The following is a 26710-nucleotide window of genomic DNA, read 5'->3' as shown; positions in this document are numbered from 1 at the left end:
AATCCTATGATTGACCCTACAAATGAGGAAACTGAGGCCCAGAGAGTAGAAATGATCTGCTGGAAGACAGAACTAAAGTTCAAACTCAACTCCAGCACTTTTTCTAATTATACCACATGGGTCTCTCATTCATATACAACTAGAGGAAGATCTATGAACTCTTGATGGGGCAACCCTGTCCTATTACTCTCTCTACTTAGTAGATAAGTCCTAGAGAGTTGACTTGCTTGTGGTCATGTGGCTATTGTCAGTGATTGGATCTGGGTCCAGGTTGGAAGGACCTGTGAGATAATCTAGTCCAGGGGATCTAAACCTGGGATCTATGGATAGATTTCTGGAGGATCTGTGTGTTTGGATGGAGAAAAAAAATGTCTTTATTTTCACTAACCTATAACTAAAATTTAGCATTTCCTTTCATTACGAATATTTTAAAAAAACAACATGATTCTGAGAAGGAATCCTTGGGCTTGACCAGGCTGGCAAAGGGGTCCATGACATAAAAAGACTTAAGAACCCCCAATCAATCAGTAGGCATTTATTAAGTGCCTACTATGTGCCAGGCACTGTACTAGTCCAACCGGCACCTGGACAAGAATCCCTTCCACAGAATCCCAGATAAATATCTACCCAACCTTTGTTCAATTTGTAGTCAGAGGTCCTGGCTTCAAATCCTTGCTTTGCCACTAACAAGACTGTGCAATCTTGAGTGAGTTAATTATGTTTTCTAGGCCTCAGTTTCCTGAACTATAAAATGAGGTGAGAGATGAACTAGAGGAATCAAAGTTCTCCTCAAACTCTAAGTCAGGGGTTCCTAACCTTAAAGCCCGTCTTAGAATGTTATTTTTTAAAGAATGTTTTTTTATTTTATTTTTTCTCAATTGCCTGTAAAAACAATTTTTAACATTTTAAAAATAATTTTTAAGTTTCAAATTCCCTCTCTCTCTCCCTTCCCTTCCCACTTTTGAGAAGGCAAGCACTTTGCTATAGATTATATATGTATATATATACATACATGTATGCAAAATATATTATATATATTATATGTGTCATACATATAATATATATTACATATTATATATGTATATATACATATATGTGTATGCAAAATATATTTCCATATTAGCCATGTTGCAAAAGAGAACACAGACCAAAAGAAAAAAGAAAAAAATCCCAGGAAAATAAAGTAAAGAAGAGTTTGCTTCAATCTATATTCAAACTCCTTAATTCTTTCTCTGGAGATAGATAGCATTTTTCATCAGAAGTCCTTTGGAATTGTCTTGTATTGTTATTTTGCTGAGAATAGCTAACCCATCAGAATGTTTTTTTTAATTGATCAAACATATAGCAGTATGAAGGAAACTAATTCTATTGAAATAAAGTTCATGGTCCTTCTGAAATCTATCCATGGACTCTTTGCGGGTCTGCGGACCTACATTAAGAACCTCTGCACTAAGTCTATGATGCCTATAACTATAACTAGACAGAGGGAACCCCACTTCTTCTGGAATCAGCCCAGTTCATTTTCAGATATCTATTACTCTTAGAAAGTTTTGTTCCTGATGTCAAGCCAAAATTTGCTTCAATACAACAACATATATTGCTTCCAGTTCTATCCTTTGAGGCTAAGGAAAACGTATCTAATCCATTTTTCACAGAACAGCCACTGAAAATGATCTTCCCCCTCAAATGCATCTTCTGACTTCCCTGGCTTTCTTCAGGTCCCAGCTAAAATCTCACCTCCTACGAAGAAGACTTTCCCAATCCTGCTTAATGCCAGTGTCTTCTCTCTTTTTATAATCTCCATTCAATCTTGTTCTATATCTTGTTCATCTATATCTTGTTCATACATCGTTGTTTTTCATGCTGTCTCTCCCAGACTGTGAGCAGGGATTGGTTTTTTGTTGTTTTTTTTATTTTTTTAAAAACTTTTTTGGTATACCCATAGCTCTTAGTATATACTGCCTGGCTGACAATAGGCACTTAATAAATGCTCTTCTCCATGTTAAACATCCCAGTTCTTTTCACTGATCCGGATCACCCTTCCCTGGCACTGTCAGGTTTATCAATGTCCTTCCTAGAATATGGTGACCAGAACTGAAGCCCAAGATGTGACCTGACCAGGACAGAGTACAGGGGCTACTAATACCTGCTCAGATCCACTCTCATGTCCCTCTTCAGTCTTCTTCTCCAGGCTAAATATCCCCATCTCCTTCACGGAATCTTCAGATGACATTGGACTCAAGGCTCTGTCTTGAGTGCCCTCCTCTGGACACTCTCCAAATCTTTTGACTCCAGATTCTGTGCTTTACCCTCTATATTGTGCCACCTTTGGAGTATAAAACTTGAGATTAGTATATGACGATTTATGTGGACATGGGTTACCATGCTTGTGTGACAGTTGTATCTTTTCCAGGGTATTATATCTGGGATATTATATCCAGGGGTCTCTGTGTGGATGCCGGGTCTCTGCTGTGTTTCCTCTTTCCCAGCTCCTCTCCCTCAAGCTCCAAAGACATCTTTCTGTTCCCTGTGAAGGCATGGAGGAATGAAGACAGTTTATTTTGCCTGTTCTTGGATCTCACTAGAATTCACAGTGGTGGAAGGCACCTATAGCAGGGTGTGAGAGGGAGTTAGCCCAAGCATTCCTGCCATCCCCACTGATAATCATAGATTGCTAGAGCTAAAAGGGCTAGTATGTCCCTCCTGCCCCAGCCTCCACTTTTCTCAAGAAGAAGGAGACTGAAGAGGGAGGTTAAAAGACCTGCCCAAGGTCACATGGCAAAGTTAGGACTAAAATTATAGTGCTTAAAGGCTTCCTTCACAACCTTTTGTGCTAGATAGTACATGTATGATTCTCTCCTCTTTGCAAAGAAGGAAACTGAAGCACATAAGGGGTTAATTCAGTTCTCTTTTCATTATTCTATTTCTTACTTAGACATCCAAACTAATTCTTTGCTGGGAGTGACTGTTTCCCACCTACTCCTCTGCTACCTTCTCTGTTCCATTTGGTAAAAAGCTGATGGATTCAGAGTGTAGATTGAAACATATTTTCCTCTCCTCTCCTCTCCCTCCCTCATTTCCTTCCTTCCTTCCTTCCTTCCTTCCTTCCTTCCTTCCTTCCTTCCTTCCTTCCTTCCTTCCTTCCTTCCTTCTCTCTCTCTCTCTCTCTCTCTCTCTCTCTCTCTCTCTCTCTCTCTCTCTCAACATCTAATGCAGGAATTTATTTTGAGTGATTATATATATTTGTGATGTGTGGTTTTGGTTTTTTTGCCTTCTCAATGGGAGAGGACTGGGGAAGGGAGAGAATCCAGAACTGAAAATGAAATAAAATTGAATTTAATGAGAAAAAATAAATAAATGCTCGCTGACTAAAAAATAAATATAAGGGAAAAGAAGATTGGATAGATGGCCATTTTTGTGAAAAGGATATGAAATCAATTGTGTCACATGGCAGCCACAAAATCTAATAGTCAGCAAGTATTTATTGAGTGTGGGCCAGGTACTGTGGTGAATTCTGGGAAAACAGATAGAAGCAGAAAGAAAGACAGTCCCTAACCTCAAAAAACTTATATTCTCTAAGTTTTAGACAACACATAAAAGGAGCCTGAAAAGGGATGGTGGTGGAAGGGAAAGGTACCTAACTCTGAGGCATGGTAGAAATTCTGAAGTGCAGCCTGGAGAGGAAAGAATGAAAGGATCTAGAGGTGCAAAAATACTAGAACAATTCTTTGTGGTGGCAAAGATCTGGAAAATAAGAAGGTGCCATAATGAGGGAACAGCTGAACACATTTATGGTATGTGAATGTAATGGAATACATGATGCTACAAGAAATGAAGAAAGGGATGATTTCAGAGGAACCTTGGAAGACTTGTTTGAACTGATTCAGTGTGTGATGGAATTAAGAAATGCTTAATAATATCTAGAATGAGGAAGGGAATAGGGGCAGTGTGGTGGCTAGAGCTTAGGGCCTGGAGTCAGCAAGATCTGAGTTCAACTGACTAAGTTCAAGTCACTTAACCTCGATCTGCCTCAATTTCCTCATCTGTAAAATGGGGATAATAATAGTACCTACATCCAAGGGTTGTGAGGATCAAATGAGATGATAATTGTAAAGCACTTTACAGGCACAGTGCCTGGCACATAATAAGTGCTATATAAATGTTGGCTGTTATTCTTATAACCACTATATTCTACTGTGGTTAGGTCACTTTCTGAGTACTCAGCAAGGTGGAACATGTCCAGAAGAGGGTAGAGAGGATGGTGAGAGGGCTGGAGAACAGGCCATGTGAGGACTGAGTGAAGGAATTGGCCATTTTTTATCTGGAGAATAATCAAGAGAGGGAAGAGGGATAGAACAGCAGTTTTCAGGTGTTTCAAGAGCAGTGGGTAGAAGCTGCAGAGACAGATTTAGCTTGGCTCAAAGCAAAGAAATGCTTCTTTACAAAGACCAAGGAGCTCTTCAAGCAGAGGTTGGATGACCATTCTGTGGGAGTGCTGGAGAGAAGATTCTTAGTTAGGAATTGGTTGGACTAGTTTGGTCTCTGAGAACCCTTCCAATGCTTCACCTCAATGACATAGCTGGACAGTGAAGGACAATAGATGAGAAATGGGGGCAATAATGGGGAGGAGTTGAAGGACAATGGGAGAGTTGTGGAAATAGTGAGGGAAATTGAGTGATGGTGAGATGGGAGTTGGGGGAGAGTAAGCAGAAGCTGAGAAACAGTGGAGGAGGAGTTGGAGATAGTGGGGGAATTGTGGAAATAAAGGGAGGAAGTGGAGTGACTTTGGAGGAGATTCGGGGGACTATGATTGGGGAGCTGGAGGAAAGTAAGGAGGAATTAAGAGATAATGAGTGAGGATTTAGGGAACAGTGGGGTATTGGATTAGTCCACTGGGGTAACAATTACCAGTCAAGTATTAGACAGTGGAGGATGTTGGGAGTAGGAGGACAGTAAATGGGGGAGTTAGGGGAACTATGGTTTGAGCTGGGAGATGGTGAGCAGTGGAGTTGAGATAATATGGAGGAATTTGGGGCAATGATCATGGGAAACTAGGGGAACTGGAGAGTGTGACAGTTAGGGATCAGTGAGTGTAACTAGGTAGTACAATAGATAGAGCGCTGGGTCTGGAATCAGGAAGACTAGAGTTCAAATATGGTCTCAGACACTTACTAGCTGTGTGACCCTGGGCAAATCAATTAATTCTGTTTGTCTCAGTTTCCTCATCTGTAAAATTAGCTGGAAAAGGAATTGTCAAATCACTCTAGTATCTAGAAAACCCCGAATGAGGTCATGAAGAGTAGGACACAACTGAAAAAAATTACAGACTGTAGCAGCACAAAGAAGTTTGGGAAGAGGCTTCCATCTTTCTTTCCCCCCACCCTTTACAGCCCTTCCTTCAACTATTTATTGAGAAACTAAGGCTAGGATGACCCCCAGTTTGGGTAAAATAGTTTCTTTTCCTTTCTGGACCTGAAGTATGCCTGGAAGGGAGGCATCATCTGCTTCAGAACTCCCAGGGGAATTGCTATTCCCAGCAACTTTTGTTCACAGCCTCTACTCTGATGCTTACTATCTGTGGGGCCTTGAGCAAGTCACTTAATGTCATTGAGCCTCAACTTCCCCTTCTATTAAACAAGAGGGTCTTTGATGTCACTTCTAATTTTAGATCTGTGATCCTGAATGAAAGAGTACTGCCTCTGGAATCTGAGAACCTGGGTTCTAATCCTGCCTTGTGTCTCACACTACCTTGATAAGTCATTTTACTTCTCTGGGCCTTACTTTCCTCATCTGTTCAATGAGGAGGTAAGCCTAGATGACTTCTGAGATCTCTTCCAGCTATGCTCCTATGATATTATCATAAGTAAGTCTGTCTGTGTCTCTGGGAGCCATTGACAAAGAAGCCAGGATGGTGATATCTAAGATTCCACACTCCAACCCATCTCTATGCCACTTTAGTTTTACTATAGCAAGACTTTAGCAAGCAAGGGGGCCCACACAGTGGGCCTGAGCTGGTTAGGACAGAATCCTGGCTTCTTTGTCAGTGGCTAAAATGGAAAACAAGAAACCCAAACAATCTGGGAAGACAGTCGAGCTTTTCCTCAATTGCCATGGCCTACCCTGCCTCCTTACCCCCAACATGGAGCCAAGGTCCAAGGTGTTTTGATCTCTGCCTCTTGGAGCCTGGGTTTCCACTTCTAAAAGATAATGAGAGAAAGAGGATTGTCCTGAGACTAGGGAATTATCCAGATTAGCAAAAACTTTGGCCAGTGCCCTCTCTCTTCTTGTTTCAAGTCCCTCAACTCACTATGGACTTTGATTCTTGGTCCTCCCCATGACCTTTTCTCTACATAGCCCCTCAGATGGTGTGCCTCCTGAGTCCATGTGCCCCATGTTGGAATGTTGGTGTTATGGGGTTTTTGTGTCTTCAGTTTTTTCCTGGGTGCCTGGCTCATGAGCCTGGGGTTCATGCCTCTATTCTTTGGTGTGTTTCCACAATGATGTTGAATGCCTTTGAGTCCCTACATCTGCTCCCCTGTATCCCTGGGTCTGTGTGGACACATAGCCCTAAGTCACAGTGGGGGAGTCCCCTCCTACCTCCTGTGTCTTGGGGTCCCCCTGGTTTCAGAGAGAGAGAGGCCCTTCGTTTGAGCCCTAGAGAAACAGGTAGAGATGGAGAAGGGTCCCTGAGCTAGGGGCAGGCTGAGCTTACAGGGAGAAGGGCTGTCACAGTCATGGGGCTGAGAATCCATTGTTCCCTCTGGGAGGCATTGGAGGATGAGCCCACAGGGATAGAGTTTGGTCTGGGCATAGAAGCGCAGTGTTGGACTCAGAATTCAGTTGTGGGGGGTTGGACTTGGGGAGAGAAGCAGACACTGAATATACCATATTCACTGGCATCCTGGTGTTGGCTTAGGCTTGGGGGCCAGCAACTCTTCTGGGAAATCCCCTGCCTCAGGGCTCCAGTCCTCCCCACCCCCACCCCCTGCAACAGGGTAGGGGGTACGGCTGAGCTTGGGTAGTCTTTGCCTCCCACCCCCAAAGCAAGATGAGATTAAATTAATTTATGGAAAATATAGGGTGCCACCCCACACAGACACCCGCCCTCTTTGGCCCTTTCATCTCAGTGATCTCAAAGCGCTAAACTGCTCATTAACATTTTTTCCCTGGGGCTGTGGGGAGTTCAGCAGAGGAGATCCAGGAAACCCAGTTTCCTAGGTTTTTCTCCTGAGCCTGTGTGACTAAGGGAAAAAGCAGAGGGACACAAAGACTGGGTGAGAGGGATATCTTCACTACTTGTGAGAAAGGACATAAGTGCCTCCCCTTCTCCACCCTTTCTTGGCCTGAATAACTGGGGCCTCAGCATTTAGGGGGTGTTTTGAGGAACTCTTCATCTGCAAGTGACCATCTGCAGTCCTCTCCTGCCACTTTCATCTCTGGGATCTCAAAGCACCTATTCATTAACCCTCTGTCACTCACCCTTTCCCTTCCCCTTCCCAGGCTTTCCTCCATCTATTCCCCTCCCCCATACCCATCCCAGACCCTGGGAGGGGACCTGAGTTGCTGCTTTTTGCAGGGAAGGAATAGGAGGAAGGAAAACAATTACATTTCCCTCCTTAGCAAAATAATAATTTACTTTGTGAGGTGAGAATCACAGGTTCCTGGAGTCTTGGGAGCCCCCTTCCACTGAGGCCTGATTGTGTGTCTTGCTGGTTCTGTCACAAAGGACAGAGAATCTGATGGTGGCTCAAGGTCTGGGAAGGCTGAGGTTCTGGCACAAGAAGATGGCTCTGCACACCAGTCTTAAGAAGAGAAAATAGAGACCCCTGTGAACAGCCCTTCCTTGCTCGTCTCCCATTTTCTCACCTCCCTGGCTATGATGAGCAGGAACCACCCAAATGAAAAGGGGGTGGGGGTGGGAGTGAGTATCCAGTGGGGTTTATCTCACACTCCTGCAAGGGAGATTGGCCATGCTATCCGCCTAGGTCTCAGATTCTCCCTAAGATTCTAGAGATAGCCAGGTAAAATTGGCAAGAAAGACAGAGTTGGAGGCCAGTGGCAAGGAAGGAAGCATTTATGTGTGCCAGGTACTGTGTTAAAGCACTTTGTAAGCCCCTCATTTGGTTCTCACAACAACCCTTTGAGGTACGGACCTTTATCATTCACATTATACAGCTGAAGAAACTGAGGCAAACAGAGGTTGAAGTGACTTGCCCAGGTTACACAGCTAGTAAATGTCTGAAGCTAGATTTGAACTCAGAACTTCCTCATTCCAGGGCCAACATTGTGACACTTAAGTGTCTCAGGGAATGTGGCCCTTTCTCTTGACTGGAATGGGTCAAGAGAGAATGAGGCTAACTCTCCAGGCCTTGGAAAGGATGCTGAGGGCTTAGTGTGGACTCCCAACATCGACCCTCAAATATGAACACTGGGCAAACCTTCAATTCCCACCCCAAGGGGACTCAAGCAGTCATAGGCTGGGGCCGGGGCAGGTGGGAAGGGAGGGGTCTGGGCGCCCTCTGGGTTCTGAAGAGATGGAGAAAAGCTTTTTGAAATTAGGATTGTTCATTGCTTTCTTAATTGCCAACTGTGTTCAGAGAGAAAAGATCATTAAGACTTAATCCCTCTCCTCATGGAGCTCATAGCCTAATTGGAGGTTAAGACAATAATATACGGTAATCCAGTTAGAGAGGGGGCAGTGTGGTGTCGTGGAAGTGTTACAGTCCATCCTTTGTTTTCAAAGAGGACCGGTGGCATCAGGAGGCTATGTCTTCATTTGCTTGTGAATTGAATTAAAGAGGGGCAGAGTTGCATAAAGTCATCAGCCTCACTCTCTCTTCCGGAGTTATCAAATAGCTTGTTATCTGGAACCAGAAGATCTGAGTTCAAACCCCAACAGCCATTTATTAACTATTCAACCCTAGAGAAATTCCCTAACTTTTCTGTGCTTCAGTTTTCTCATATATAAAATGAAGGCAACTAGATTAGATGACTTTCGAGGCCCTTTCCAGCTATAAATCTATGATCCTATAAGTAGCCTGTCTAAAAAAATCAAACATCCCAAACACCCTAAGTGCCATGTGAAGGCAAAGGTAGAATTAACCAGGGAGATCAAGGAAGACATACTGGTGAAGATACTTAAGCCACCCTTTCAGAGATGGGTAGAAATTCAACAGGGAGGCAGAGAGGGAGGACATTCTAAGCAAAGGAAATGGTGTGAGTGAGTTGGAGAGGATAGAAAAGGGGAGAGGGTACAAATTTGGATGATGGTTTTTCAGGCCCAGGATACATTTTCAAAATATTCTGTCTTCTTCCTACAGTGCCCATCCCCTCCAAAGCCAATGGCAGTGCCATCTCTGCCCTGTCCTTGAATAAGGACAGCCTGGTCAGTGGTGTGGTCACTAACCCCAATGAGGTCTTCTGCTCCGTACCTGGTCGCCTCTCCCTGCTCAGCTCCACCTCGAAGTACAAGGTGACCGTGGGAGAAGTGCAGAGAAGGCTTTCACCCCCAGAGTGTCTCAATGCCTCCCTCCTTGGGGGTGTCTTGCGCAGGTAAAAAAAAATCTTGTGAAAGATTAGACTGGGCTGGGTTGGGTTGGTCCTCTGGGACTATTGATGGGCAGGACCCAGGCAAAAGACATGAACTGATTCTGAGCTGGATCCCTTTTCTCTCTCACTATTGTTGGAATCAAATGAAATAAGATTTGTAAAGTGCTCAGCACAGTGACCAGCACATAGTAGATAATCAATTCTTCTTCCCTCCTCTCCCCTCCCTTATTCTTTCTCTCCTCTTCCTCTTACCTTTCTTTTTCTACCCTCAAGTTTAGAATCCTACCTAAGTACATACCTATGATACTGTAAGGCTTACAAAGCATTTTCCTCACAACAACACTGTAAAGGAGATAGTACAAGAATGTTTATACCCATTTTGTAGATGGAGAAACAGAGGTTCAGAATGGTTGGGACTTGTCAATGGTCATGAAGCCAAGTAAATAGTAGAATAAGAATTCAGACTCAGATATACTGACTCCAGTGTTGCTTCATTCACCCTTAGCTAGTCCCACTGAGAGGAGGAAATTCCTCCTTGGACCAATCTTGCTTCAGTAGTAGGATAGGTGGGTAGGGGCTGTGAGCTGCTTTGCAGACAGGCCCCAGCTGGCCCAGCCTCTACTATCTGGAGAGCTCCCACACAAGTCTAGGCTGGTGGCTGATTATGTTGGGGGGAGGAGAAATGTGGAAAGAGGGAGGGACTTGGCTGAGGCAGCCAATGGAGAAAAGCAAGAGAGGTGGGGGGGATAGCATGGTGCAGCACCAAGAACCACAGATTTGAAGTCAGTCTGCATTTGGACCCTAGCTTTGCCAATTATTACCAGTTGACCTTGAGTGTCAACTCTTTGGGTTTCTACTTCTCATCAGTAAAACGAGAAGATAAAACTAGATGATCTCTAAGGTCCTTAATAATTCTGAATCAAATCATCTGTGAGTAAAAAAGCTCTGGAATTCAGGGGGGAAATGGGAAGAAAGGAGTCTTTTAATGGAAGGGAAGCAGAGCATGACAGACCGCCCCCCAGGGCTACCCAGGTGACTCTCCACACCACGACTCCCCATTTCCCTTCCTCTCTCTCTCTCACAGCACATACTCCATGTCCTCCTGGAAACCCAGGCACCTGTAGGAAGTGTACCCAGTTTGTGTACATTTCCATATATCTGTGTAGTAGAGACAAGGTGACTTGTAAGGTCCAGCAAAAGTGTTTCTGTGAGTTGTGGGTGCTCATGTAACTGTGAGGAATGTGCCTGTATTTATATATTTGAAGGGTATTGATGAGTCTTATGCATCCATGAAGAGGGTATGTGTGTATGTGTGTGTGTGTGTGTGTGTGTGTGTGTGTGTGTGTGTGTATACATGCATGGTGGGGCCTATATAGGTCCATATATGGAGGATGGGGAGAGTGGTACCTATGGATTGTGTATCTATATATCCAGTATGCATATGTGTGCCCATGAATGGGGTATGGTATGTGTGGGCTACATGTGTCCACATATAGGGATGGGGGATACCAGGGGCATAGGAGTATATGCTGGCACTGGGTAAATATAGGTTGGAATGTGTCTTGGCAGGAATGTGTGTGCTGGCCCCAGGTGAGAGTAAGGAAAAGGGCATTCTACCCCAGAGTTTCTACCAGGGTGCAGACATTGCTGACTGCTCTCTGTTCCTGTTCATTGCTGTAAAGATCTGAGCCCAACTGGGGATGCTGGGAGTAGGAACTTGACCTGGCTTGTAAGTTAGTTAATCAAGGTCTCCCAAAAGGGGAGTAGGGCCACTTTGTTTGGCCTCCCGCTACAGGTCGGATAGAGGTGGTACAGCCTTAAATGACAACCCATGGTAGCCATCTTCTCTGGCCTGATTGGGGTGGGCAGAGGTTCTGAAAAAGGTGGTTGTCTGGTTCTACTGGCAAAGGCCCCCAAGTGACCAAAAGGATAGGGAGTCATTCTCAGGACATCTCTAATGTTGTGAGGGTTCCGTCTAGCCTGGCCACAGAAAGACATGCCACCCCTCTTCAGCCCTGTCTCCAATCCCCTAGTAAAAAAACATTGCATCATAGATTGAGAGCTGGAAGAGACCCCAGAGGTCATCTAGTGCAGCCCCCTCTTTTTTTAACAGATTAAGAGACTGAAGCCAAGTGAGGCTAAGACATTTGCCCAGAGTCAAAAAGCTAAGTAGTATTTGAGTCAGGAATTCAAATCTTTCTGACTCAAATTCTAGGACTTTAAGTATCCATTATACCCCACTTCCTCTTACACAGTTTTGAAATCTAAGAAGGAAGGAGGGAGGGGAGGAGGAAGAGAAGGAAAGAAGAGGAAGAGAGAGAGAAAGAGAAGGAAAAAGGATTGGGGGAGGAGGAGGAAGAGAGAGAGGGAGAGGGGAGAAGGAGAGAGAAGGAGACAGAGAAGGAAAGAGAAGGAGAAAGAGGAGAGGGAGAGAGACACAGAGAGACAGAGAAAGCTGAATAGAATTTTCTTCTATTGGGAAAAACAATATATACACATATAAAAGTGTACAAAACAAATACAGTGTAATTGGGAAGAGGGAAGTAGTAGCAGCTGGAGTAATCAGAAAAGCCTCCTGTAGGAGGTGGCCTCTCCAGGAATAATACCATCATTTATGTAGCACTTTGAGGCTTCCAAAGTGCTTTCCACATGTTATCCTGGAAGGCAGAAGTTATTGTTATTTCCGTTTTACAGATGAGAAAACTGAGACCAAGGAAATTTAAATTACTTACCCAGGATCATACAATTAGTCATGTCACAATCAGGATTTGAACTGGCTCTTCCTGCCTCCAAGGCCAATGTTTTCTGCACTACACCACTTAGTTCTCTGAGAAATGGTCGTTTCAACCTCTGTATGAACACTTCCAGTAAAGGAGAACTCATTACATACCAAGGCATCCCTTTGCACTTCTGGATAGCCCTAATGGTTAGGAAATTTTTCCTTATATCAAAACTGAAATTTACCTCCTTGTAACCTTCTCCTGTTTCCCCTAAGGGAAACAAGAACAAATCTTCTATGTGACAGTCTTTGAAATACTTCAGGAAGTAAGGGTGAGCAGTCACCAATTTCTACCCCCCCATTGTCTAACTCTTGGTTTCTGTCTGCCTCTAGCTGGATTTGGATGGGAAGAACTCTCCTCCCCCAGAGGAGTATGGGTAGGGGAGGCAAGGGAAGGTCTCAGCTAGTCTCTGGAATCTGTTGACCCATGCCTTTATGTCCTTCCCTCATTTACAGGGCCAAATCAAAAAATGGAGGCCGATGCCTTCGGGAGCGACTGGAGAAGATTGGCCTCAACTTGCCAGCAGGGCGTCGGAAGGCAGCCAATGTGACCCTACTTACCTCACTGGTGGAGGGTAAGTGTGGCTGAGGTGTGGGCTAGTCTCTACTCTCAACATATGCTTACTAAAAGCCTGCGGTGGGCAGCATCCTATCAGCACAGGAGATAATAGAGCTAAGTTCGACACGGATCTTGCTTGTGATCCAGTAGGAGAATAAGACATGTATACCTATCATTGTGATAGAAGGGAAAGCAAGGAAAGGACAAAGGAGAAAAGGTCCAGGCAAAATGCTATGGGAAACCTGAGGCCTCCTGCCTTACACATAGTAGGCATCTAATGAATGTTTGTGAATTGAAGATGAAACAGAGGAACTTGAAGGCTAGCCCCAATGCAACAATGTTGTTGTTCAGTCACTTTCATTGTATCCAACTCTTGGTGACCCCTGTTGGGGTTTTGTTGACAAAGATGCTGGAGTGATTTGCCATTTCCTTCTCCAGCTCATTTTACAGATGAGGAAACTAAGGCAAACAGGGCCAAATGACTTGCCCAAAGTCACACAGCTAGGAAGTGTCTGAAGCCAGATTTAAACTCAGGAAGATGAGTCTTTCTGACTCCAGGCCCAGCACTCTATCCACTGCACTACCTAGTTGTCCATAATAGCTGCCCAGCTCAACAATAGCTCTACTTGAAATAGTAAGGTTTTTTTTTTTTTCCTGAGGCACAATGGTAAGCTTCCATAGCTGACTTTAAGATCCTGGCCTCATTTTAATGAGGGAGAACAAAATTCAATTCAATTTAGTTCAACAAACATCCATTTAGTACCTACTATGTGCAAGGGACCCGGGCTAGTTCCAGTAATTCTGAGGTTTCCCCACAGCATGGCACTTTTTTTGAATCTTTTTACATGTGATATATATAGGTGGGATAGATGACCTCTGACCAATGGCTTCTCCCTCCCACCCCAGTTGATTTAGTTATTTAGGAAAATGAGGAGCAGAAAATGAGAAATGTTTGGTTATCTTTTTACAAAGTATGAAGAAGTTTCTTCTGGATGGAAGGGGCAACATCATCAATTGAGTTAAAACTGGCTACACCTTTCGTGGTCCTTAAAAGGCTGAAGCTTCAGAGGGTCCAGGATGCTATAGTATGTGTGTGTGTGTGTGTGTGTGTATGTATGTGTGTGTATGTATACATGTATGTGTGTGGATATGTGTGTATGTGCATGGGTATGTGTGGGTATCTATATGTGCACGTGTGTATGTGTGTGTGTGTGTGTGTGTGTGTTTTTCTCCCTTACCAACTGTAGAATTTTCAGGATGAAAACAAAGTCAAGAACAGCTCACACTCTGCTCTTAAGGAGCTTTCAGGGGCTCCCTGAGAGCAAAGGGAAAGGCTTCATGGGGGAGAGAGTTGAGACTTGAAGGAAACTAAGTAAGAAGTGGAGGCTGAGGAGCAGGCTGTGAGGATGAGGAGCCCCCACCTGAGGCTGGTCAAGTTAGAAACGGGTACCTTAGACCACTTTCCCTCATAAAAGAAGCTCCAAGCTTGAGAGAATGTGACCCAGACGCTCTGGAACAGGGGTAACATGAGGGAGGAGAACATTCAGGTTCTGGTGACAGCCTTCTACCCCTCTCCAGGAGAGGCCGTGCACCTCGCCAGGGATTTTGGTTATGTATGTGAGACAGAGTTCCCAGCCAAGGCAGCAGCTGACTACCTGTGCCGGCAACATGCAGACCCTGCAGAACTGCACAGTCGAAAGAACATGCTGCTAGCCACTAAGTGAGTATGTGCTGTGGAGGGTTGGGGCTAGGTTGGGGTGGGGTGCTGGCACAAAGGGCCGTATTGACCGGACACATACATCCCTGTCATCCACAATCATTCCCAACCCCCCTTCCCCCAACCAACAGCATTCCATGGCAAGCCTGAGAGATCTCTAAATCTCTAGAAGGGACCTCCCAAGGTATCCATTAGAGTATAAGCTCCTTGGGGGCAGGGACTGTCTCTTGTCTGTATCTTTGTATCCCTAGTGCTTTAGCACAGTACCTGGTACATAGTAGGTGCTTAATAAATGTTTATTGATTGACTGATTGATGATTGACCCAGCTCAGCCTCCACCTGGACAGGAATGCAGCCTCTTCTTGAAAACCTTAAGAGAAATTATAAAACAGTGGAAAGAACACTGGCTCTGGAATCAGAGGATCTGAGTTTGAGTTCCATTTCTGACACTTACTATCTTTGTGACCTTGGAAAATGCATCTCCCCGATCCTCAGTTTCCTCACATGTAAAATGAGAAAGTCAACCTCCTCTAGACTGCCTCTGAGGATCCTTCTAGCTCTGGTTCTGTGAACCTTCAGAAAGCAGAAACCCACTATCTACTGTGACCATTCAGCAAGGGTTGTTAGCAAGTTTTCTTCAATTATCCTCCTAAAATCTGCCTCCTGACAATTTACACCCATTATTCCCCATTCTGTCCTCTGGGGCCAAGTAGGGTCCATCTTGTCCTCTTCTCCATGACAGACCTGCCTTCAAATACATGAGGAAGGTAACTGTAGACCTTCCTTCCCTTACCATACTTTGATTTCTTCCCAAGTTTTCAATTATCATCTCTGTGTGATGACTCCAACATATGAATCTTTAGCCCTAAACTCTTCCCTGCTTGTTGGCTGTAGGAGAGTCTGAAGCCCCACATGTGTTCAACTCATCCATTCCCATGTAGCTCTAAAAATCCCACGATTCTTTAAAACTATATAATATTATTATATTTTGGTTTTGTCACTTTCATTTCCCAACATAGTAACACCTTTCTGTCTCAGAAAACTAACTCATATAACAAAAAATTTAAAAAGAGAAACAAAAAAAGTTTAGCAAAACTGGCCAATGTATCAATGAAGTCCCAGATTACAGAGAGTGTTCCTTATCTATAGACTTCACCTCTGCAAAATGGGAGGGAAGTACATCCTATTTCTTCTTTGGGACCAGGCTTGGTCGTAATAATTTCACAACATTCAGTTTCACTTTTTATTGTCCTGCACATTGTTTCCATACTTTTGTTTGCTTCACTCTGCATCAGTTCATATAAGTCTTCCCAAACTTCTCTTTGTTTTTCATATTCATTGTTTCTTACAATGAAGAAATATTCTCTTATGTTCATGTACCATAACTGGTTAAATCCTATGATTCTTTCTCTTCCCACCTTCCTTCTGTAAGTTCAGCCAAGTCCCTTTCTTTAATATTTCCATTTCTGTTCATGATATCACCATTCTCACAGTCATGCAGGGTTAAAATCTTGATGTCATTTTTGATTCCTCTTTTCCCCCAGCCTTCTGACATCGGATTGAATGTTAATAAATCCTGTTAATTTTTTTCCTTAACATTTCTTTTATTTTTTAACTTGTCCTTTCCTAGTTCTCATTTTCTTTCACTAAGATTTTCATAGTACTCTCCTAACTGGTCTTCCTGCCATCAGCCTCTTTCCCTTCAGTCCATCCTATACATGAGGGCTAAATGTCCCGTTTTTGTCGTATTGATTGCTTATAATATAAAATCAAAACTTGTTAACTTGGAATTCAGGGTCCTACCTCTGCAGTATGGCCCCTTCCCTACCTCTTTGCCATGACCTTTCATTACTCTCCCAAATGAACCCTCTACTACAGGCAAACTGATTTCCTCATTGTCTCCTGAATATATCTTGTGGTTTCTAACTGCCATGACTTCATTTTTTTAATTTGGATTGCCCTACCTCTCTCTGGGCCTCTGCCTTTTAAAATCCTACTTATCAATTAATCATCAGTCATTTATTAAGCACCTGTTGTATGCAAGACACTGAGAATACAGACACCAAAATGATAAAGTCCTTGCCTTCAAGGAGGGCACATTCTAATGAGACAACATACATATACATAGGTATACACAAAGCACATATAAAACAGTTAGAAGGTAACCTTGGAGAGGAAGGTGCCAGAAATTTGGAGGAGGGAGAAGTGGCTACCAAGAAAGGCCATATACTGAAGGTTGAGTTTGAACTAAGTCTTGAAGGAAACCAGAAACTCCAAGAGGCAGAGGTGAGGAGGGAGAATGTTCCAGGTATGAGGGACAGAGTGCAAAGGCCGTGTGTCAAGGGAAATGAACTGTCATGGGTGAGGATCAACCAAGGGTCAATATGGTTGGACTAGAGCATGGATGCAAGGGAGTTAGATATAAGAAGGCTGGAAAGGTAAGATGAGGCAAGATTACGAAAAACTTTAAATAGTAAATTGAATTTATATTTGATCCCAGAGATAATAGGAGTAACTAAATTTTGAGGAAGAGGAAGAGGTAACATGGTTACACTTATACTTTAAGAAAATCACTTTAGTGACTGTATGGAGGCTGGGGAAGAAAGTGGAGGCAGAGACACCAATGAGAAGGCTATTATAATAGTATCATCCAGAATGTAACAAAAGCCTGAACTATGGTGTTGGATATGTGATTGGAGAGAAGGAGATGTCTATGAGAGATGGAAACATTTGGAAATGGATTGAATATGCAAAGTAAGAGTTAAGGATGACCCTGAGGTTGTGAACATTGGTGACTGGAAGGATGGGCAGGCCCTTCATTTTAATAGGGAAGTTTGGGAGAAAGATGGGTTTTAAGGAAGGGAAAATTGGTTCTGTTTCTAATTTAAGATGCCTCAGGGACCTCGAGCTTGAAATCAGAATCATGATTCGAGAGTTTGAAGGGACCAATCCCAATTCCTTACAAAAGGAATCCCAATAATAATGCACCCGTGGAGTGGTCATCCAACCTTTGTTTACAGGATGAATGCCCCACATCTTGCGTTCTGCTTTCAACCGGCTCTGAACCCTTCTGATTATATCTTCATCTTTCTGTAAGGATAACATGAGACACTTTATTGATAGTTTTGCCTAAATTTAGGCAAACCATATTCGGAGTATTTTCTTCATCTACTAGTTTAGTTATTCCATCAATAAGGGAGTAATATGGATAGGGACAGGAAATGGAACTGCAATTTCACTGGTATAAGGAACTCCTTATACAAGTCGATCCTTTCTCTGCAGCTTATAGTCTTGAAGAATTGCCCAAAACACCAAGAGAGGTTAAATGATTTGCCTAGGGTCACATTATGTCAGAACTGAGACTTAAACTCTGATCTTTCTGGCTCTGAGGTCTCTTTAAAGCATCTGTATGGATATGATAATTGATCTTATGAGAACTGAGGAGATCACCAAAGGAAAGAGTATAGAGGTCCAGCTCAAATCCTATCTTTTCCATAAAACCTTCCCCTACTACCCAGATGGAAGAAAATTGTGGAGTGTCAGAGATGGAAGGAACCTTAGAGATCATGGAGGCCAAATTTTACAAAGGAGGAAACTGAGACCCAAAGAGGAGAACGGGGATTAAAAAAAATAAGAAAAATAAAGAAATAAAGAGAAATTATGTCTTCATCTGCATCTAAACTCCATCTGGAGATGGAGAGCATTTTTCATCATGAGTCCTTTGGGATTGTCTTGGATCATTGTATTACTGAGAAAAGCTAAGTCATTCACAGTTGATCATCATACAATATTGCTGTTATGGTATACAATGTTATTCTGGTTCTGCTCATTTCATTTTGCATCAGTTCATGTAAGCCTTCCCAGGTTTTTCTGAGAACATCGTCTTTGGATGACTATTCCTCTTAAACATGTTCCTAGTTCACTTATTGGCCCCTGCAATGCTGCTTTCTTAAATGTGGAACCAAAGGATGAATTATATAGAGAGTGCCTGTAATATCTTCCTTTCTAGTTCCAATATCTCTTTTCTTCTAAAAAAAAGTTTTATTGATTCTTTGTTAATATATCTTGAATTAGTTTGAGTTAAGTTTTGCAATGTTTCTCTAAAATATTTTTTGAAGTTTTATTTAAAAAATTTTTGTATGCCTTCTTTAAGCATGACCTTCATTTCCCAAAATATATTTCCCACCTACTTTATCCACAGTCAAGTCAAATCAAGAGGCATTTAAGTACCTACTCTATATTGGACACTGTGCTAAGTGCTAGGGATACAAAATCTAATGGGAAGAGATAACATGCAAATAATTAGGTACAACAAGTAATATACACAATAAATTGGAGATAATCAATAGAGGGCAGGTATTAATCAGCAAAGGCTTCTTGCAGAAGGTAGGACTTTAGCTTCGACTTCAAGTAAGTCAGAGAAGCCAGGAGGTAGATGTGAGGAAGGAAGAGAATTCCAGGTATCGAAGACAACCAATGAAAATGCTTGGAGTTGAGGGAATGGCATGTACAAGGAACAGTAAAGAGATCAGGGTAACCATATTGTAGGGAAGTAAGTTGTGTGAAGACTGGAAAGGGAGGAAGGGATTAGATTATGAAGGGCTTAAAATTTAAGCTAGACAGAGGATTTTATATTTGATCAGAGAGGTAATGGGTGTGCCAGGGTCAGACCTCAACTTTAGGAAGATTACTCTGGTAGTTGAATGGAGGATGGGCTAATTGGGGGCAGAGTTGTGGCAGGAAGACCAACCAATAGGGCTATGCAGTGGTCCAGGCATGAAGTGATGGGGGCCTGTATCAGAGCGGTGGCAGTATCTGAGGAAAGAAGGGGGCATATTTAAGAGATGTTGTGAAAGCAGAGACAACAGCAGTTGGGGGGAGGGGGTGATGAGACAGAGTAAAGAATCTACGAGGACATTAAGGTTGTGAGTCCAGATGACAGAGAAGATGGTGTTGCCCTCAACAGTGGTAAAAAAAATGAATACATTGGCCTTATGTGACAAACATTCGCTTCATTCCACCCCTATCATCCATCAGCGTCTTTGTCTGCTGAGCAGAAGGCAGTATGTGTTAGTGTCAGTCCTTTAAGGTCAATCAGTTGCTCTTTTGATCAGAGTTCTAATGTCATTCAAAGCTGTTTGCCTTAAATGGTTGTGGTCATTGCATAACATGGTTCTTCTGGTTCTGGTTATTTTATTCTGTATCAATTCATACGAGTTCTTCCTGGGTTTTTCTGAATCCTTCATAGTTGTTGGCTTTTTGAGGTGTATTAGGTTTAAATCCTTTATACCCAGGAGGCTTGGACAAGGTTTTTATACTTCACACTGAGATCTGCATAGGAGAAGGGAGTTGCCTCACTGGGAGTTCCCTACATGGATGAAATCACAGATCCAGTATAAAAAAAAGAATACAATTATATTCTATGGCATTGATATGTCACAATCTATTCACCGATTCCCCCAATTAATGGTTATTTACTTTGTTTCTAGTTCTTTATTATCATAAAAAGTGCTGTTATATTCTCTATGTAGAAACTTCTGTCTTTTAGCTCCTTGGAGTAGTAGTATTTTTTATATCTCCGCTCCTCTCTTATACCATAAATTAAATTCTATGAGGGAAGGGCCAGAACATGCCTTAATTGTCTGTCTTCACCCTAAAGTTTTGCACAAAGTAGCTGTTTATCTGTTATACCTATTAATGACCATAGTTACTCAGATCTATAATCACCTACACAGCCATGGGATACTATCTCCTTCCCTTGTCCTTCCCATCCCCCCCATCCCCACCCTCATCACCCCAACAATTCTCAAATGATATGGGAATAGCTGCTCATCCATTAGAGGAGGTGTAGTGGGTGGCAACGGAACAGCTATTAAGGACTTACTATGTGCCAGGGACTGTACTTGGCCCTTTACAAATATTACCTCATTTTTTCCTCACACAACCCTAGGAGGTCTATGCTATTACCATCCCCATTTTACAGTTGAGAAAACTGAGGGAGACAGAGGAAAATCGACTTGTTCAGAGTCACACATCTAGGAAGTATCTGGAGCTAGATTTGAACTCAGGTCTTCCTGACTTCAGGCCTAGCACTCTATTCACCTAGCTGCCTCTTGGAGTCATGAGACATGAGTTAGAATCCCAGCTCTGATATTTATTAGCTACATAGGACCAGATTGTGGAAAACCTTGAATGCTATGTTGAGTCTGAACTTTAACCCATTGTAAAAGCAAGCACCCTGACACATCTAGGATGGCCTTTCACAGGTTCTCTGATCTGTTTTTCTAAAAGGAAAGGCAACTCTTGAGGGATCAACAATCACTTTAATTAAGCACATGCATTATTCACTTAGTTCAGAGAACTTCAGAGAAAATACAAACAGAGAAATAAAGATCAACAGACAGGGCTTCCAACTGTCTGACCATAAGCAATACATACATAGTTACCAGAGAAAGAAGTACCAACATCTGGGTTTGCAAAGCCGGGGGATCCTAAGCAGTTTCCCAGAGTCTCATCTGGAGCACAAACCTTCTTCCAAAAATAAGCCCCAAAGTAAAACCTCACCTTAGTATTTGCACACTTTTCAGAGTTGGAGGGCAGGACCCTTTGACTCAGTACCTCAATAGAAATTAAGAAAAGGAGCTTGAGGTCTATTAATGACCCACGAATATCTAATTAACATCACACCCACAGGCAACAGGGAACCCTTGAAGGGAGTAGGGGAGTGACCTGGTCAGAGTTATACAAATCATTTAATATTTCTTGATTTGTAAAATGGAAATACTCACCTGATTCACAGGGGTGTAGGGAGGAAAGGGCTTTATAAACTTTATATATGATGTAAACAATGTGTGTGTATATGTATGTGTATATAATGTGCATAAATGTATATGTGTATATATGCATGTATGTGCATATACACATGTATATGTGTGTATATGTATGTATGTGTGTATATATACACATATGATAGTTCCCATCCTGTTCTCTTAGACCTTTTCCTTTTTCCTCCCAGTCCTATCCCTCTTTTACTAACTAACCCCAGATATCCCGCTCCTCTCCTGCCAGGCAAATCTGTAAGGAGTTCTCAGACCTGATGGCACAGGACCGTTCCCCATTGGGCAATAGCCGACCGTCTCTCATCCTGGAGCCAGGAGTACAGAGCTGCCTCACTCATTTCAGCCTCATCACCCATGGCTTTGGGGGTCCGGCCATTTGTGCTGCGCTCACTGCCTTCCAAAACTACCTGGTTGAGTCACTCAAGGGACTCGACAAAATGTTCCTGAGCAGCTCAGGCAACGGACACCCAGCTGGCGACTCAAAAGCATCAGAAAAGGATGTGAAACACCGGAAATAATCTGCCCTGACCTCCTGCCTCCTACCTCTCACCTCCACTCTCTTCTTCATCCTGAAGCTCTTCTGAAGCTTGGGAGAGGAGGACTGATCTCTTGAGTTTTGGGGGTGGGAGGGAAAGAAGAAAAAAAGGCAGTCTGACTGTTGGGTCATCCTGGAGCGCAGGCTGGAAAGATCCCTTGTTTGCTTTCAAAGGCAGTGATGGGGGGAAGAAGGAAAAAAGAGATGGGAAAACGTGGAACAGTCTGCTGAAATCAGGAGCAGGGGAAGGGTGTTGGAGGGCCAGTCAGTTTAGAGACCTCACTCTCTCTGTCGATTGATTAATTTTGAAGCTGGGGACCCAGTCATCCTACATCACACGTGCAATGTTCTGGCTTCTCTGTTCTTCTCTCTGTAGAAGGGGTTTAGAGAATGCCAGGGATGAGAAGGTTTCTGAGGGAGCCTCACTTTGTGAGGTAAGGGGTGGGGAAGGGGCTTTATAGGGCAAGGGATGGGGGGAGGGTGGTGACTAGGGTGGGGGAGGATCCAGATGTTCTGAGTTCCAGATAAGAGTGGGAATCCTTTGTCTGGCAAAAACTGGGGTGTTGTGTGTATGGGTGGGAGGGGAGTTGTTGAGAGACACTCAGTTTGCCTCACTACATGGAGGGGGCCCCTCTTGGCATAGGAAATATCCAGTGGAGCTGATAACCAGTGATCAGTGGTGATTGGGAGAGAGTTGAGTGTTGTTCAAGGACTGGCTCTTCGACCCCCTCCCCCTATCCTATCCTCCCAGGAGAGTAGTGGATATGAAGAATAGGTTTTGCTAGGTTCCTCAATAACCCTTCTTTCCATCTCCTTCCCTTCCCCCCTCCCCAAGATGGGAAGGGACCCAAGGGAGAGAGGAGCTATTGCAAAAACACAAAGCAGAAGCAGCCCTTGAGTTCAGGCCAAACTCCACGGCCCTGCCGCCATCTGTATATATTTATTTATGTTCTAATTAAATCAGAATGTCTCAAAGTGTCCACTGCAAGTTATTTATATTGGGTTGAATTGGGAATTCTGATTGGTTTGGTTTCTTTCCTATTCCGGCAAGAGTCTGTCCAAGGGACCTCTGGCCAACGGACACGAGAAGGAAGGGGGGTAGTTCTATCCCTGGGAACCTCTGGCTTGGCAGGATGGCAGCTGAGATACTGCCGCCTCTGCCATCGGGTCGCTAGTAAGGCCTTGCCAGCGCTGAACTGACTCTTGTTTCTCTGGATCCTGAGATAGATGTATTCTCCTCAAACCACCAAGGTGTCCCCTTAATAAAATCTTTTGATTGGTTGAGCAGCCCTCCCTGTCCTTCTTCAGGCTAAGGGCTGGGGACTGGGGGTAGAGGTGGGATGGGTTGTCAGTGGGAAAGCAATTACAAGGTAATGGTAAGGGGCTCTGCCAATGCTAGAAGAATCAGCTTGGGGAAAGCTGAAAGAGAATGTAGTATGATGGACAACATGCTGGGTGTAGAGGCAGGAAGTCCTGGGTTCAAATCCTCTCTATGACATTAGTTGTTTGACCATGGGTAAATCACTTAACCTTTCTGTTTCCTCATCTACAAAATGGGCATGCGAATGAGACCTGTTTTGTGACTCAAATGAGATAATGTGGGTATAAAGTTGCTCATATTTTAGACCAGAATAAGCATATATTGGGCTTCGAAGTGGTGCAATGGATTTAGGAAGATCTGAGTTCAAATACAGCCTCAGAAGGTTACTAGCTGCATGACCTAGGGAAGTCACTTAACCTGACTGCCTCAGTTTCCTTATCTGTAAAATGAGCTGGAGAAGGAAATGGCAAACTGCTCCAGTATCTTTGCCAAGAAGATCTCAAGGGATCACAGAGTCAGACGCAACTGAAAAAGACTCAACAACAGCCTACTAGATGCCCAGCGTTTTACAAATATGATCTCATCTGGGCCTCACAACAACCTTGGGAGGAGGTAGGTACTATTATTGTCTCATTATTTTTGTATTTAGTGTTTTACAGATGAGGAAACAGAGGTCGAGTTAAATGACCTGTTCAGAGTCACACAGCTGATTAATGTCTGAGGCTAGATAGGATCTCCTTGACTCCAGGTGCAGTGTTCCCACTGTGCCACCTAGCTGCCCCTAACTTGTCTCTATTTTTTGGCATGAGAAGATAACTCCAACCTCTTAGTTTGAAGTGTAGGGTCCTGAAATTCATGAGTAAATGTTCCATCTGGCTATAAACTTGGCAGGCTTTCAGGCAATCCTGAAGTCGCAGAGCATAAAGGTAATGTTAAGAGACTGAGTTCTTCATCAGAGCTCCACTACTGACTTTGTGGCTACAGGTAAATCGCTCAAACCTCTGTTGCCTCATTCACAAAATGGGAATAGTCACCCTACCACACAAGGTTACTGGTGAAGTACCAATAGCAGCATATTCTGAATAAGTATAAAATATTATACAAATACATAGGGTAGAGAAGTGGCACAGTTAATGGAACACTGAGCCTGGAGTCAGGAAGACCTGTGTTAAAATCCAACCTCAGACACTAGCTGTGCGACCCTGGATAAGTCACTTAACCCTGTTTGTCTCAGTTTCCTCGCCTGTCAAATGAACTGGAGAAAGAAAAGGCAAACCATGCTAGTATCTTTGCCTAGAAAACACCAAATAGGGTCATGAAGAGTCAGACAAGACTGAAATAACTGAACAAGAATGAGGCAAATATAGTGGGTAGGGATTTAACCTGTGATTTCATTGGTTTAGGGAAATCCTAGAGGAAGAGATTCCTGCCAGTGCAGGTTAGCACCTTCTCTGAAACTTAAAGCCATAAAGAGCTACCCAGTACAGTGGTAGAGACGCCACTAAGTTATACATAGGGATCCCTATGGACTGTGCATATTGACTAAAGTGGGGTTTTTTTTTGTAAATTTAAAAATTTTAAAATTTAAATATAAGAAAAGAAAAAAGAAAATTAAATACAAAATAAGAAAAGAAAAAAATTTGCCACGTGCACAGCAGAACAGGAGAGGAAACAAAATATAAGGCAATACGTTTCCATTTCAAGAAAGCCTATATAATAAATACTCTGCATTGTGTTCAGAGCTGTCCATCTTTTCCTCCCTGTAGGTTTTGTTTTGTTCTCTGCTGTGCACTTTTTACTTTGTCCTTTTTTTGCTCCTTCCTCCCCCTCTCCCCCAAGAAGGCTACAATTAAGTGAGGATATATATGTATATATGTATATACACATATACATACATATGTATATACACATGTATATATACATATATACATTAATATAGACTAATAATATGCTAAGTATACACTTGTATGATTAAGTTTTTAAATGTAATATTATCTATGCCTTATTTTATACTTATTTTGTTAAATATTTCTCGATTACATTTTAATCTGGCTCAGGTTGCACTGGGGAGGGTTTGGGGTTGAATGCATCTGTGTTTGACACCCCTGTTCTAGAGCACTGAGATATGCTTATGTTGAGACATGCCTAGGATCACACAGTCAGTATGTCATACACACTGGAATACAGATCTTCCTGACTTTAAGGCTGGCTTGGTATCCACTATGGCATGCTGTCTCTCCTAGCTACAAATACAACAAATTATTATTTTTTCCACTTCACAGCTTCCCTCCCCCCAAAAAGAAAATTAAAAGCATAAGAACTTCAATGCCTTATTGAGAGAGATGGCTGGAAAGTGTATTTTTCTTCTGCACAGAAGCTCACGTGTCCTGCATTCAGGAGGGGAAAGGTTTAGGAAATCGTGGTCTCATCTTGCACGGCTAAGGATCTAGGGAGGGGTAGCCTAGCACAGAAGAGTCAAACTGAGAAGCCTCTGGAGGGCAAGCTTGTGACTGAAGCCAAGTGATTCATTTGGCTCTGGTTGATTCCTCTTAGTCACATGTGGTTAGCCTACAGACTGGGCCACCCAGCTTGGGGAGCAGAGGTCAATCAGGCCCCTACTGCCTCCTGTCTGTTGGACTTGACTCTAACAAAGGTGGGAACCTGTGGCTTTGAGGCCACATGTGGCCCTCTAGGTCCTAAAGCATGGCCCTTTGACTGAATCCAAACTTCACATTACAAATCCCTTTAATAAAAGGATTTGTTCTATAAAACTTTGACCTAGTCAAAAGTCTGAACCCAAAGACCTAGAAAGCCACATGTGGCCTTGAGGCTGAAGGTTCTCCACCCCTGGACTCTAACCCTTCACTGGACTTTAGGTTGACAAAGGAAATTGCCAGGATTGGCCCATTCTTTAAGAGTCTGCTAATCATTTGGCTGTGATTAGCCTTAAACCTTTCACCAGCTGGAAGAAGTAGAGACTGACCTTGACTCTAACAGCCTCTTCCTCCTTCTTGATAACCTCAGTGGTTAATTTGTGGACTATTGAATGAGGCCCACCCCCAAGTCAAGATGCCCAAGGAAATGGGTCCAAGTGGCAGGGAACTGAATTCTGGGAAGCCCTGGTTCCAGAGATTCCACCAATGGGAAAATTAGGATGGTATGTATTTGCATGAAAGTGACATCCCTCCATCCATTCAGTTTTGGTGCTCACTTAGGGAAATACTGGGATGTGTTTTCCTGGGATCCTAGAGTGAGTGGGCAGAGTATGGCTGGTAGTTTCTGAGTATTTTCTAAGACCTGCCCTGCAGTGAATTTAATGTGAGCCACAATTCTTCCTGTTAGAGATGGACTCGTGGTATGTGTCTCGGGGCTCTCATTCCTTTCTCTTTTGCTCCATCGTTATCCATTCTC

General features: G+C 43.2%; 1 protein-coding gene across 1 annotated transcript in view; it reads left to right on the top strand.

Annotated features, from left to right (window-relative positions):
* TFAP2E (transcription factor AP-2 epsilon) overlaps window positions 1-24324 on the top strand; it is a 40014-nt gene extending 15690 nt beyond the window's left edge. Inside the window, exons 4-7 of the mRNA XM_072610072.1 lie at window positions 9321-9552; window positions 12785-12903; window positions 14466-14607; window positions 21673-24324. Of these exons, the coding sequence (XP_072466173.1) occupies window positions 9321-9552; window positions 12785-12903; window positions 14466-14607; window positions 21673-21961 (782 nt within the window). The 3' untranslated portion in view covers window positions 21962-24324. The remainder of the gene's footprint in view (window positions 1-9320; window positions 9553-12784; window positions 12904-14465; window positions 14608-21672) is intronic.
* The last annotated feature ends 2386 nt before the right edge of the window (window positions 24325-26710 follow it).

The sequence above is a fragment of the Notamacropus eugenii genome, chromosome 5, assembly GCF_028372415.1.
Source record: "Notamacropus eugenii isolate mMacEug1 chromosome 5, mMacEug1.pri_v2, whole genome shotgun sequence".
In the NCBI taxonomy this organism is placed as follows: domain Eukaryota; kingdom Metazoa; phylum Chordata; class Mammalia; order Diprotodontia; family Macropodidae; genus Notamacropus; species Notamacropus eugenii.
This window is presented reverse-complemented; position numbering and strand designations above follow the sequence as displayed.